At 37.6% G+C, this 12,790-nt stretch overlaps 1 protein-coding gene across 6 annotated transcripts in view; it reads left to right on the top strand.

Annotated features, from left to right (window-relative positions):
- NCOA7 (nuclear receptor coactivator 7) overlaps nt 1-3,460 on the top strand; it is a 155,082-nt gene extending 151,622 nt beyond the window's left edge. For all 6 annotated transcript variants that reach the window (XM_033407794.2, XM_004263853.4, XM_012536286.3 and 3 more), the window contains 3 exons: nt 315-410; nt 854-927; nt 1,302-3,460. In XM_033407794.2, the coding sequence (XP_033263685.1) occupies nt 315-410; nt 854-927; nt 1,302-1,437 (306 nt within the window). In that variant the 3' untranslated portion in view covers nt 1,438-3,460. The remainder of the gene's footprint in view (nt 1-314; nt 411-853; nt 928-1,301) is intronic.
- Nucleotides 3,461-12,790: the final 9,330 nt, after the last annotated feature.

The following is a 12,790-nucleotide window of genomic DNA, read 5'->3' as shown; positions in this document are numbered from 1 at the left end:
TTCCAGTATGTCCTCTGTATTCACTAAAAGAAATTTGTCTCTATACTGGACTTCGGAAGTCTTTTAAAACTGGAGCAATTGTTGGCCTTTGACAGATAAGTTCTCTAAGCCACTTGGGTTCTAATGAGAATTGGGGACATTTTATTTGTTGGATGGTGGTCTTTTTTATTTAGGAACTCTGATTTAGTAATGATCTTTGCTGAAAGAGATATAATGAGATCTCAGAATAGGATTGTGCTAAAATATTTCAGAAAGTCTTTTTTTTGGGAGGTTTATGGTTGAAAGTAGATAAGGTTTCTGTTTTCTTTTGACAGATTTTTGGAGCATATGCAACTCATCCTTTCAAGTTCAGTGATCACTATTATGGCACAGGCGAAACTTTTCTCTACACGTTTAGCCCTAACTTCAAGGTACCTAGATGAAAGAAATACCCAACTTCCTGGTGTCACGGTGTCAGGAGGGTCGGTGATGGGGGGCTGTGGTTGGAGCAGCAGCTGTCCCATCCCGTTACTCGAGGTAACCTCATCTGGCCTCACTCTAGCCTGGCCAGCACTTCATGACTGCAGCACAGAAACAGCTTAGATTCCCTCCCCAGGCCTTGGGAACTGCTCTTTTGCATGGTCTAATATCAGGGAGGGGTTGCAAGTCAGAGCCAACATGTGTCTGAGAGGTCTTTCCTACATCATAACCCCTTTGGAGATCTCATCCTGGTGTGGGAGAGGTCTGGCCGTCAGGAGCTTCCTCAGCCAATGGGTAGTGCCCTTGCACACACACAGGTACTACGCTGCTACTCCCTCTTCGTGAATTCTCCAGATTGAAATGTCTGTTCTCTGTCTTGTGTTTCTGTCCTAAGGTCTTTAAGTGGAGTGGAGAAAACTCTTACTTTATCAATGGAGACATAAGTTCTTTGGAACTTGGTGGTGGAGGGTAAGGTTTTTGTTGTTATTATAATTACCACCTGACTTGAGTGAGCCTGTTTTGACCCAGGTAACGGAAACTTTGGTGTCAGGTGATTTTAGCTAGTCCATGTGCTTCGATTATTTAGGACAGTGTGGTCTAACACATGACACTAAGAATTGAAGGTAAAATGACTTATTTATGTGTCTAAATGAGGGACTACTGCCACCCGTCTTTTAGGAAAGATGGGTCATTTAAATGAAATAAAGGAAATGTACCTTTGTTTTATAAGCAGTTTAGGGTTTTGTCTGTGTACAGCATAAAAGAAAGAAGTTGGGGCAAGGGAGGACAGAAAGTGTGCACATAAAATTGAAATGTTTTCACCATTTTATTAACCTTTTCAGGGGACGATTTGGTTTATGGCTAGATGCTGATTTATACCATGGACGAAGCAACTCCTGCAGCACTTTTAATAATGATATTCTTTCCAAAAAGGAAGACTTCATAGTTCAGGATCTCGAGGTATGGACATTCGAGTGAAATTCAGACTGCCTTAAAATACGACATTAAAAAGACTGGGTTCAATCAGCCCTGCTAAAGCTGGCTGGAAGAGCAAGCCCCAGCCCAGACTGCCTCATCCCATCATAGTGCTTTCTTTCTGCCTTCATCTCAGCGTGTGATCACATTGCAGAGAGATTCTGAAAGGTACATGTGGAAGGCAGACGATGAAGAAAGAAATCTGAAGTCCAGATTGTTGAAAGACTTTATACTCTCACTTCCTTCAAATCCATACAGTGAGGAATCAGAATATTTATAGATGTGAGTTGAATGCAATTTTTATTTTTGTTAACTGTGAAAAAGAAAATACTGTGGAAATATATACATTCCTTGTATATTTATCAATATAATTTTCATTACCAAAATGTACAGCATACTGTTGTTTGCCATGGAAAAGTTTAGTCTCATTTAGAAAAACTCAGAGTGCACAGCACTTAAAGGGAATATATGATTTTTAAAAACTGTTTTATTTATTATTTCTAGTATATTGTCTGAAATGTGTTGGCAGTTTTTTCTTTTAATGTGTCAAATTTTGAAATAAAGAAATGTATACATTTTGTGCTATGTTTTGGCAACAAACCCATTTGATTTATATAGTTTTATATTAAATTTTTTTTGCCCTGATTGTTTAGGGTGATATGTATATGTATGTGCTGCTTAATGTCCAAATATATATATGTATACACACACATATATATATATATACACATAATTCTGAATTTTTTAAAACTCAATACCAATGTTTATTGATTTGACTGTTGTAGGCCAGCTTTCCATTTAGTCATTAAAAAGGTACATTTTTAGTTATTTACTCTGAACACAACTGTGTAAAAGAAAAATAAGCTATTTCTCTCAGTCATAAGTTGATATTTACAGAAATGTATACCTTTATGATCCTAGATTTAGAACAAACCCTGCTTTTGAAAAGAAAATGTTTTGCTTCTTATAAAATCACGTGTTAATAACAAAAATTGTATTTTTATTGGATTTTTTTGCATAATTTTCCCCAAGTTTTTACATTAATGAACAGGCCTCTGTTTGAAATGAGACTGAGTGTTTTAATTTCTGTATATTTTATATCAAATGAAAAAAAGGGCAAATTATCCCAATTGTCTTGATTTCTAGACTCTTTTATTTGAGAAAAATCAATGCAAAGAAATGCATTCATACCAAAATTAGAATAAAAAGTAAAAACTTGTTTTTTAATATCAACTCACTTTCACATCATAAAACACTCTTTTATTAAAGTTAATAATAAAGACTTGTTAAAATTTTAACAAATATTATTGACTGTCAGACGTTTATGAAAGCCAAAGACTGCTAATGGAAAAAAAATGTCAAATGATAGCCAAAGCTGAGAAAGTGGTCTGTCATAAGATACATACCCAGTGATCTTAGAAGGAAAAATTAATAAAAAGTAGTGTTTATATACCTGCATTTTAAAGAAGTAAACAGTTCTTAGAATGTTGGCCTTAAGCTGGCAGAATATTTCCTTTAGCTTATTCTCTTATTTTAGACTATTTATAAAAGAGAACAAACAAATTGCCAAGTGGCCTCCTGTCAGATCAACAGTTATTTTACTCCACCCACATTCCACGCAAGTTTAAATGAACGCTATAAAATCTTAAGTCTATAGCCTGGGTGCACTTTCACCCAAGTTCTCCTATTGAGAACTCTTGATTAACAACTTATTGGCAGTTTAACCTTAATCTGCTTGTTAAATTATGTGTTGGTATGAGATACCAGGAATGTCTCATGATGATCACGTTTACCATTTATGCCATTTGCAACCATATGCTATTAACGAAATGGTCATTTTGCATATAGTTCACTCATACCTAGTTTAGTCCATGATATTATACTTGTGAGAGCATATTCAGATGCTGTGTTCTCTATTTAAAACAGTATTGTCCAATCAGAAATGTGTGGCCCTTCATTTATGGATACTGAATATATGTAATGCAGTGCTAGCCCAATATTTTCAATAAAGGAATTTATGCATTCAGTGTGACTTTCTTTCCTGAGGATTCATTCAACAAGTATTTATTGCATGCTAGAGCTTTTACTTGAATGAGAGGATGATGAAGTATCCAAGACTAAATAAATAAGGTCCAGTGCTCATGTTTTTATTGCTGCCTTGGAAATTCCCTCTTTGTTCCCTGTAGCCACTCTCCTATTTCATCAGTTCATGAAAACTGCTCCTGTTAACAGTTACTAAACTCTTGGCTCTGTCTAGCAGTTTCTCTGTTCTTAATCCTAGCTGTTCTTTGAATAGTGACTTTCTTTTTAACATCTCTCTCTTGACCTACTTTCTAACTTCCATGAGAGACACCTTACCTTACCCTCTGATTTTCTTTGACATCCTGTCTCCTAGCCCCTAAAGATGAAGACCTCAAACAGTGTTCATTCCTTGCCAATTCCTCAGTTCATGAGTCTACTTCAAAAGATGTGGATGGGAGGGGGCAACCAAATGTCTCACCAGACTCTGTTGAAAATGATTTAGATATGCTACAAGCCACCAGGGACACCCTGAACTAGTGTGAGAAGTAGTATTGGCCTTCATTTGATTTCCCTTTCCTTAAATCCTTTTAAAGTTTTAGAGGCATATGAAACAGGACTAATGAAAGAAGTACTTTCCTTTTGAGGAAGGCATTAAGAATCTCTTAAACCAGAAAGGGAAGCTGAGATTCATGTTCTTCTTAGGATGCCTAACCTATTTTTACCAATATAATCAGATAAAGAAAGGTACGGAGGTCAGAAACCAAAGGAAGTTCCAGAAACTAAACAGCTGTACTGGCCCTTTGTTCAAGTATTAAAAGTATCTTTGACTACTTCCTTCTGCCCAATCAGGTCACTCACTCCTCATTCAGGGTAAGCCCTAACCTCAGAGCGTCGCATCTTCCTACCTCCTTGCCTATGACCATTATCCATAGTGATCTGCCAACAAAAGGTGTCTTAACTGAAAAAGTGAGACTTTGCAATTCACACCGAAATCTAAAATCCTACTGCCTCCACCCTTCTACTTCAGATCTCTAGTGGTTCAGAATAAAAACCAGAGACTCCCTGGTATGGTCAAGCAAGCATCCAAATGGTGTTTTTTGATAGAATATCTTTGGAGACCTATTTATTTTCTACATCAGTGCTGCTCAACAGAACATTCTACTCTGATAGAACTGTTCCATGAATGTGTGTTGTCCTTTACGGTCGCCACTAGCTTACCATACTGGTGTTGAACACTTGAAATGTGACTTGGATGACTGAGGAGCTGAATTTTTTATTTAATTCACTTAATTTTACTAATTTTATTTAATATTAAAGTATTTAAGTTTAGCCACATGTGGCCAGTGGCTGCCATATTGAACAGCACAGCTTGAGATCAAGATTTGGCACGGCCAAATCGTTATGTCATCAGCAATGAACTCAGACTGTTACTCCCTCGCCACAGAGAACCTTTAGTTCTCAGTACTTTGATTTGTCCCTGCCATTATGGATCCTTACAAAACGTGGTACCACCTAAAGTAACAGTGTGTCTCACTGCTTAGGTCATCAACTAACAAAAAGACCAGAGGGTTCAGTTCCCTGATTACACTGAAAACTTAGATCTCTATAGCATTACTGATCCTCATCTTTAATGAAAAATAACGAAAAACCTCTCCCAGTGCCCAGGCCTTGTCTCAAATAAACATTTCCTGCCTTGGCCATCAGTATGTGTTTTGTTGCCATACTGGACATTCTACTGCCATGGCAGTCCTATAGGAGCCATACCCCTCACCAGGCACCCATCCACAATCACAATGAACAGGAAGGAAAAACAATGTATTCCTTATGCAGAATTGTGCAACCAGTTTCAGAATCATCAAGGATTAATGAACTGCCCAAAATGCCTCAAACAGTTCTATTCAGTGACCAATCTTCCTTATTAAGCTTGCCAGCTGGGATGCCCAATGGCCCCCTGCACACCCAGAGAACCTGCCTGCCTGTGGAGAAAGTTTTCAATATCAGCCTGTTAGAATGAAGGGCGATCAAAAGGCATAAGAAAAGAGACGATTAGATAATCTTGGTGTCCTATTTCCCTATCAACAAGAGCCCATCATTTCATCAACCACTCCACTTCTAGGGTTACAAAAAGTCACCTTGATCTAGCTTAATATAACTCTGAGGTTACACTGAGGAATATGCTAAACAAGAAACACCTACAAGAAACACTCACATTCAACAAACTTTGATGATAAGGCATGTCTTCTCATGTCTCTGCAGCTAAAAAATCCTCCTTACCTTGACATATTTTGAAAACATGGGAATTCAGCCAATCAATTCAGCCTTTAATCCCCACAGCAGTCCATGGTTTAACCACAATCTCTACAGGCTGATGGATCAAACAGTACAGAGGGAATTCAGTAAAAGACAAACACTTCCTCCCCTATATCCCCAGAGGTAACAACCACAAAAGTTCCTTGTGTTTCCTTCTAGGGCATTTCTACGCATATATCCTTATTTATATCTTCTTCATATAAACAGAAGCATACTATGCACACTGTTCTTTAGTTTGTCTTTCTGATTTAACAATATACTATGAACATCATTTTTTATCGATATAGGTAGACTTACCTCATTATTCATTGCATGGATCTGTCATTGTTTAACAGTTCTTCACTAATGGATTTTTTTTGGCTATTACAAATAATTCTTAGTGAACATCCTTGTGTATAGAACTTTGTGCATTATGAATTTGTATATTTGTAAGATAACTTTTAGCAGTGAGTCAGAGTATATGCACTTTTTATATTAAAAGATAATATTAATTACTCCTCCCTAAAAGTTATACTAGTTTACACCAACTGTGTATGAGTATGCCAGTTAGTTACCTCACACTCTCACTAATATTGGTTATACTCATCTCTTTTTAATCTTTGCTGAATGTTATCTTAAGTTTCATATTCTAATCATGAATGATGTTGAACATCTTCCCACATGCATTGGCCAGATTTGTGTCTTTTTTCCTGAATATTTTGTCTGAGTCCTTTATCCATTTTTCAATTGAGTTATTCCTCATCTTACTGATTTGTAAGATTTCTTTAGTATACTCACAAAATTAGCCCTTTGTCATAAACATGACAAAATATAGCAAATATTTTACTCAGTTTATATTTTTGAAATACATGCATTTTTAATACATGAGAAGTTAATTACAATTTCTTTGTAGTCATATTCATCATTCACTTCTGATAAAATTTCTGGACCATAATTTTTTAGATCAAGTCAAGTTTATTCAGCATGATTTTCACTCTTTATTTAAACCTCTCCCAATAGAATGTATTAACACACCCTCACTTTATCTAAAATGCATCCTCTTGCTTATTCTATGCTTAATTACACCATCCCTCATACTTCAGAACATTTAGAAGAACCTCCTCCAAGGTCAACTTCACTTTTCACTGGCCTGTAATCATCCCATTAACACATGTCAACATCTTCAGGAAAGGCCTTGGGACAAGATCTGAATATCCATCTAAAGTACCATCCTCCAGTGAGTTAGCTAGAGCTGAGCAAGATTGATGGACGACTTCTAAATCTCCAAACCCTGCAACAACACCTTGCTGAGCAATAAATGATGTATTAACAATAATAATATGAAGAGGAGAATGAGGAAGACAGGTAACATTTATTTATCATGACTTTCACCCTCCTTTTTATATGCATTTATCATATTTGATCCTCAAATCGAATATAGTTTAATTATTATCTCTGTGCTAGAGATGAGTAAACTGATTCTTCAGGTTAGGTAACTTGCCTGAAGTCACAGAGTTCATGAGGGTTAAAGCCAGGATATCTATAGTTATGACTGACCCCAGAGCTGAGCTCTTAACCACAACAGTATGCTGACCATTGTGTAGTCTCTACAACATCTCCACCACAAGGCTACCCACACTCTGCTTAACCACCTCAGGCACCAAGATCCACACTTTTCCACTCTGGAAAGACAGCTCTTTAATGGCTGGGAGGTCCTCTGTAGCTAACGAGGTCTTACGCATCCCTATAGCCCCAGTGCTTGGCAGGGTGCAAGGCACCTAGGAGTCGTTCGATAAATGTTTGTCAAGTCTGAGCAAAGTGCATAACTAAAGGAAATGAACTCCAGAGAATTTGAATTTGCCCAACATTGCACAGCTAAGCAGAAGAACTTGGGAATAAAACAAAGGTTCTGGATTCCTGGCTCTCCTCCCCTTCCTGCTATATAGTGCTTAGTCACAAATTTACAAGCATTATTCTTAAGACTGTGAGGCAGGAAGAAATGATCCTTCCTCTAGCTGCTCAAGTTCTGTCCTTTGGGTCTTAGGGGTATTAAGTAAAGACTGAGGAAGAGATTTCTGGGGGGTAGGGTGGTGGTGGTGGGGTGTGTGCGGATGCTTCCTGGGAAACGAATTCCTTCATTTTCAGATCTCTTGGTTACCGGCATTCTGAAAAGCATAGACTGAAGGGAAGTTCCAGGGCCTCAGGGCTAATTTAGGGCATTGAAAGTGAGTCACATTCTGTTTCCACATGTGAAATCTGGAAAATAGCTCAGAAGACCATTCAAGGAAGATCAAACTATCCAGTGAGCCTGCACTTTTGTGATAAGGTTGAAAGAGTGCAAAGGGATATGATAAACTGGATTCCCCAGTTCTAACTCATTGTGTTGATTTTGGAAGAAAGATTAAATCAGGCAGAAAAATCAAGGACATTTTATGTGGAGCATTTTTTATAAAATAATAATCTAGGCAAGTGTGTGGTACTGTGTAAGCATAAAGTAAATGTCAACTAGATCCTGGAACCTCCACTTATCAGCAAGTTATCAATACTTAAACTCTCTGTGCCTCAGGTTCCTCATCTGTAAAATGAAAGCAATACTACCTTCCTCAAAGAGATGTTAGAATTAAATGGATTAATATATGTAAAATGTCATTATACTATTCAATATATACATTTACTTGTTAGAGATGTGCTTTTTTCTTTTCCCTTCAACATTGTTTCTAAGATTCTTCCATGTTGTTATTGCTGCTATATTTCATTTGTGTGTGGGGTTAATATTCTTCTGTGTGAATGTACGAATGTACCACTATTTAATCCATTCTCCTGTCAGTGCACAGAGTTGCCTGCAGTTTTGTCTGGCTCTAACCATTGTCCTGAGGCCCATGAGAAAGAGCTTCACTGGGATGGAACAGCTGGTCCACGGAGTATGTATTTGGCTTTACAAGATAACCCCTCAATGTTTCACAAAGTGATCGTACCATTTACATGCCTATTAGAATATTCTGTCCAACATCTGATATTGTTAGATTTCTTAGTTTTTGCCAGTTTCAAGAATGTGCAATGTTATTTCATTGTAGTTCTAATTTGTATTTCCCTATTAATGAGGGTGAGCATCTGTTAATGTATTTCTTAGCCATTTATCTTTTCTCCTTTGTGAGATGTCTATTCACGTCTAATGCCTACTTCTTCTAGTCTGTCTTCTGGGAAGCGGTCACACAAAATCCTTGCTGTTACTACCTTAAGAATAATAGACATTAGTCAGTCTGTTAATCCCATCTACCTTTGATGAGGAGGACAAATAGATAACATGATGGTATCAGAGGTCCTCAGGCCCTACAAGGGTATTTTCTCAAGCATCTCCCTTAAGTGGACAATATCTAGGGAGAGAGGTGAAAAATGTTTGTGTTTTGCTTTGCAGATTTAGGCATGTATTGGCACTTATTAATTTGATTATGTGATTTTTTTTTTAGAAGCAGCATCAAGCAGTTTATTTGTAATAATATTGGATTGGCCAAGAAGTTCATTCAGGTTTTTCAAAACCCAAATGAACTTCTTGGCCAATCCAAATAGTAAATATTTATTGAGCGCTTATGCATCAGGTACTATCCTAAGCACTTTACATATATTATCTCAATTAATCTTTACAATAACTTGTGATGGTCATGAGATAAGTACTCTATTATTATTTCCCAATTGAGGAAACAGAAGCCCTGAAAAATTAATGACTTACCTAAGGTGGAATCACTACTAAATGGTAGAAATTGAGGGAGTCTGACTCCCCAGCCCATGTCTTTAACCAATTAGATAACCATAGGTGATAGCAAGTTTGTTGGCAGTACAGCAAAAATAGAGGGAGGGCATGGTGGGTGACCAGAAGCAATTCTGGGAAATGATGGGCTTTTGGGGTTTATGCTGGGTAGGGAAGGAAGTGAAGGTAGGAATGCAACAGAAAGCAGTGAAGAAAGATCAAGAACAGAAATTACTAAGAAGTCAGGAAGTTGCTGGGACAGGTGCTTTCAGAGGTGTGAAGAGTCACTAAAGTTTAGGTTTTCAGGGCATCTGGGTAAATGTCAAGCTAGGATTTTGCCACAGGAATGAGTTCTGCTAAAGAGGAATGGAGGCAAAGGGCACTGGAATCCCTTTGTGTGATTGAGAAGCTATGAATCATGGATGCTGAGGTTGTCTGAGATAACGCGGGAGTCTGGCGGCATTTGTGGGCCAGGTCCTGAAGCTCTCTGTGAATCTGGGGGAGTGACCAAGAAGCTGGTGCACGATGTGATTATGCTTCATGCTATAGCATGATACTCGAAAGGGCGCAGAGGGTGGGGAGTTGCATACAGGTGGGAATGGGATCACCTGGACTGGCAGTTAGAAGCTAGAGAACGCCAACACTGCTTCCAAATCTCTCTCAGCATGTTGGAAGGTGGGGAGAAAAAGTAGTTTTTGTTTGTCGATGCTCAAGGGAAGTGATATCCTTGGGGGAATGCCAGGTTTCAGTTAAGGCAAGAAGGTGAAGGTATGGTTCTGTGAGGAAGCTGAGGATACAGATTAGGGTGCTTACAAATAAACTGTGGCTTTTAAAGTGGAAAGAGATTCAGAGGTCAGAGATGGAAAAACGTTAGGGGAAAAAGAAGCATAAGACGCTTTGGGTATCAGTTAAGAAAACTAAAAAAAAATTTTTAACAAGAAAAAGAATGAATGGTGAAGATGAGATTTATTGGCCTTGAGATTATGAAAAAATACAGGTGTGAATTTGACAAGAAAATTTACATTAACTTCAAGATGATGGAGGTGGGCTGATTTACATGGTAGCTGTTTTCTGTTGATTTGAGGGAGAAAAGAAGTGCCTCTGGTCTGGTTCTACTAAAGGTCTGGATCCCTCTATCATCCACCAACTAAATGATCGTGAGTAGGCTGATTCACCTTCCTATGTCTCATTTTCTCCATTTCTACAATAGGGGTAATAAAATCTACTTCTCTGATTTGTTATGAGAATCAAATTAACTTACATATATGAAAGTGCCTTAGAAAATTGCAAAATGCCAGACAAAGGTAAGGTGTTAGTCACATCAAACTTTGTTTATGCTGAATTCTTTATCAGAAATGCAAAGTCTAAGTGTAATCTTATTTCTGATAAAAGTAGAAATTACTTTCAATGCTTTGAAGACATGGCTTTCAGGAAAGTATTATGAAAAAAAGCAGAAGTGTCTGCATTATACTCTGTAGGTAAGTAAACAAGATAACTTACCAGGGAAACAGCAGGAATGGGAAAGTTGCTATAAGGAGATGGGATTTTTTTTTCTTTTATCATTCTCTCCATTACAAATAATTTACACAGTTTCCACTTCAGAACAACACATCAGGACTTCCCTTAAAGTACTTCAGCAAAGCTCAAACAGTCACAAGTCGGGACTCTGGGCCACTTGCCAGTATTTCTTCCAAGAGAGCTCTAAATAAGGCAGTTTAATAATCGGAAACTGGAAATTTCCCTCCTTTCCCACACACAAGCACTCCTTCCTCCCCTTCTTTTGCCTGTTAGACATTTCACTCACTCCAACAGATGGAGGCCAAAATTATGCAGTACTTAGTACCAAGCAACAGCCACTCTAGCCTTAAGTATTTCCTTTTATACTGTTTTTCTCAAGGAGAGGGAAGTGTGTCCACGCTTTTTTTTCACCTTCAGAAAAATCTAAAATTCTTGAGACACTAGTGAAACAGCAAAAAGTTACTCCTATTTACTAAATATAAGCCAGAGAAGGTTTTTGTATTTGTGTTCAGGAAATTTCTATTTAGGATGTGGAAAAGGGGTGTTACTGATGAGATGATACTTTATGAGATTAAGACAAACTCACCAACACACTTTCCTATCCTCACTGCAAAATGGACTAAATACTGCACTGTATCAGACATATGGTTGTAGTAGCTCCACTGTCTGTCTCTCCCCCAAACACCAAGAAATCTGCCTAAAAATGCTTCATGGATCTTGACATCAGGGTTGAACAACTCAAAAATTTATGGAATGAGATTATTTATGAAATAGAGAATGATTAAAGGAAATGAAGTTTATTTGGAATTCTGAATTTTAAAAATCTGTTAAAATGTTTTCCTTATGACAAAAGTACTATATTTTCATTGTTGAAGACGTAAAATATACAGAAAAACCAAAAAAAAGAAAAACATCAAGACATAATTTACCCATCCAGAGATCACAATGCAAATATATTTGGTATCTATTCTTTCAGGTATCTTTCTTACAAATTCATATGTATATATTTTTTTCTTTTTTTTCACATATGTATATTTAATAAACATGACTCATACTAGACGTATCTGAACACATGTACACGTCAAAGTACCATGATTTAAGAGCACAGGTTCCCATTAGACTGCTTGGGTTGGGGTCTCTGCTCTGTCACTGACTAATGGGATGATATTGGGCTGCATGAGATCACCAAAGGAGTGAGTATAGCTAAAGAGAAGAGTAGTATCAAATTGTATATGTTAAATATGTACAGCTTTTTATGTGTGAGTGGGAGGGAGAGAGAGAAGGAGGGACAGAAAAACCTAGGACCAAAGCCCATTAGTGATGAGAGAGGTTTGGAAGAAGTGGAAGCAGCCAAGGAGACTGCAGAAGGAACAACCAATCAAGTAGGAGGAAATCTGAAAGTGTGGTGTGCTGGAAAACAAGAGGAAAAAAATGTTTTATCAAGAGGAAGATAATAATCAACTTTTGCTGAAAAGATGAGCACTGAGAAGAGACAATTAGATTTGGTGACATGGGGGTCATTGGTCAACTTGACAGCATAGTTTGGACGGGATGATGGCAGTGAAAGCTTGATGGGAGACAGTGTGAGAGGAGAGGGGGAGAGGGATTCGGAAGAGTATAGTCAACTTTTGGGGGGGAGTTTGGTTGCAAAGGAGAGCAGAGAAATGGATCAGTAAGCGATACGGAAAGCACAGACAAATAAAGGCTTGTTTTAGTATGGTATGATGTTCAGAGTTGGCTCTTAATAAATGTTTGCTACTGGTAGCAGTAATGTGACTTACA

Source organism: Orcinus orca, chromosome 12, assembly GCF_937001465.1.
Source record: "Orcinus orca chromosome 12, mOrcOrc1.1, whole genome shotgun sequence".
Classification (NCBI taxonomy): domain Eukaryota; kingdom Metazoa; phylum Chordata; class Mammalia; order Artiodactyla; family Delphinidae; genus Orcinus; species Orcinus orca.
The sequence above is the reverse complement of the archived record's forward strand: the minus strand, read 5'-3'. Positions and strand labels throughout refer to the sequence as shown.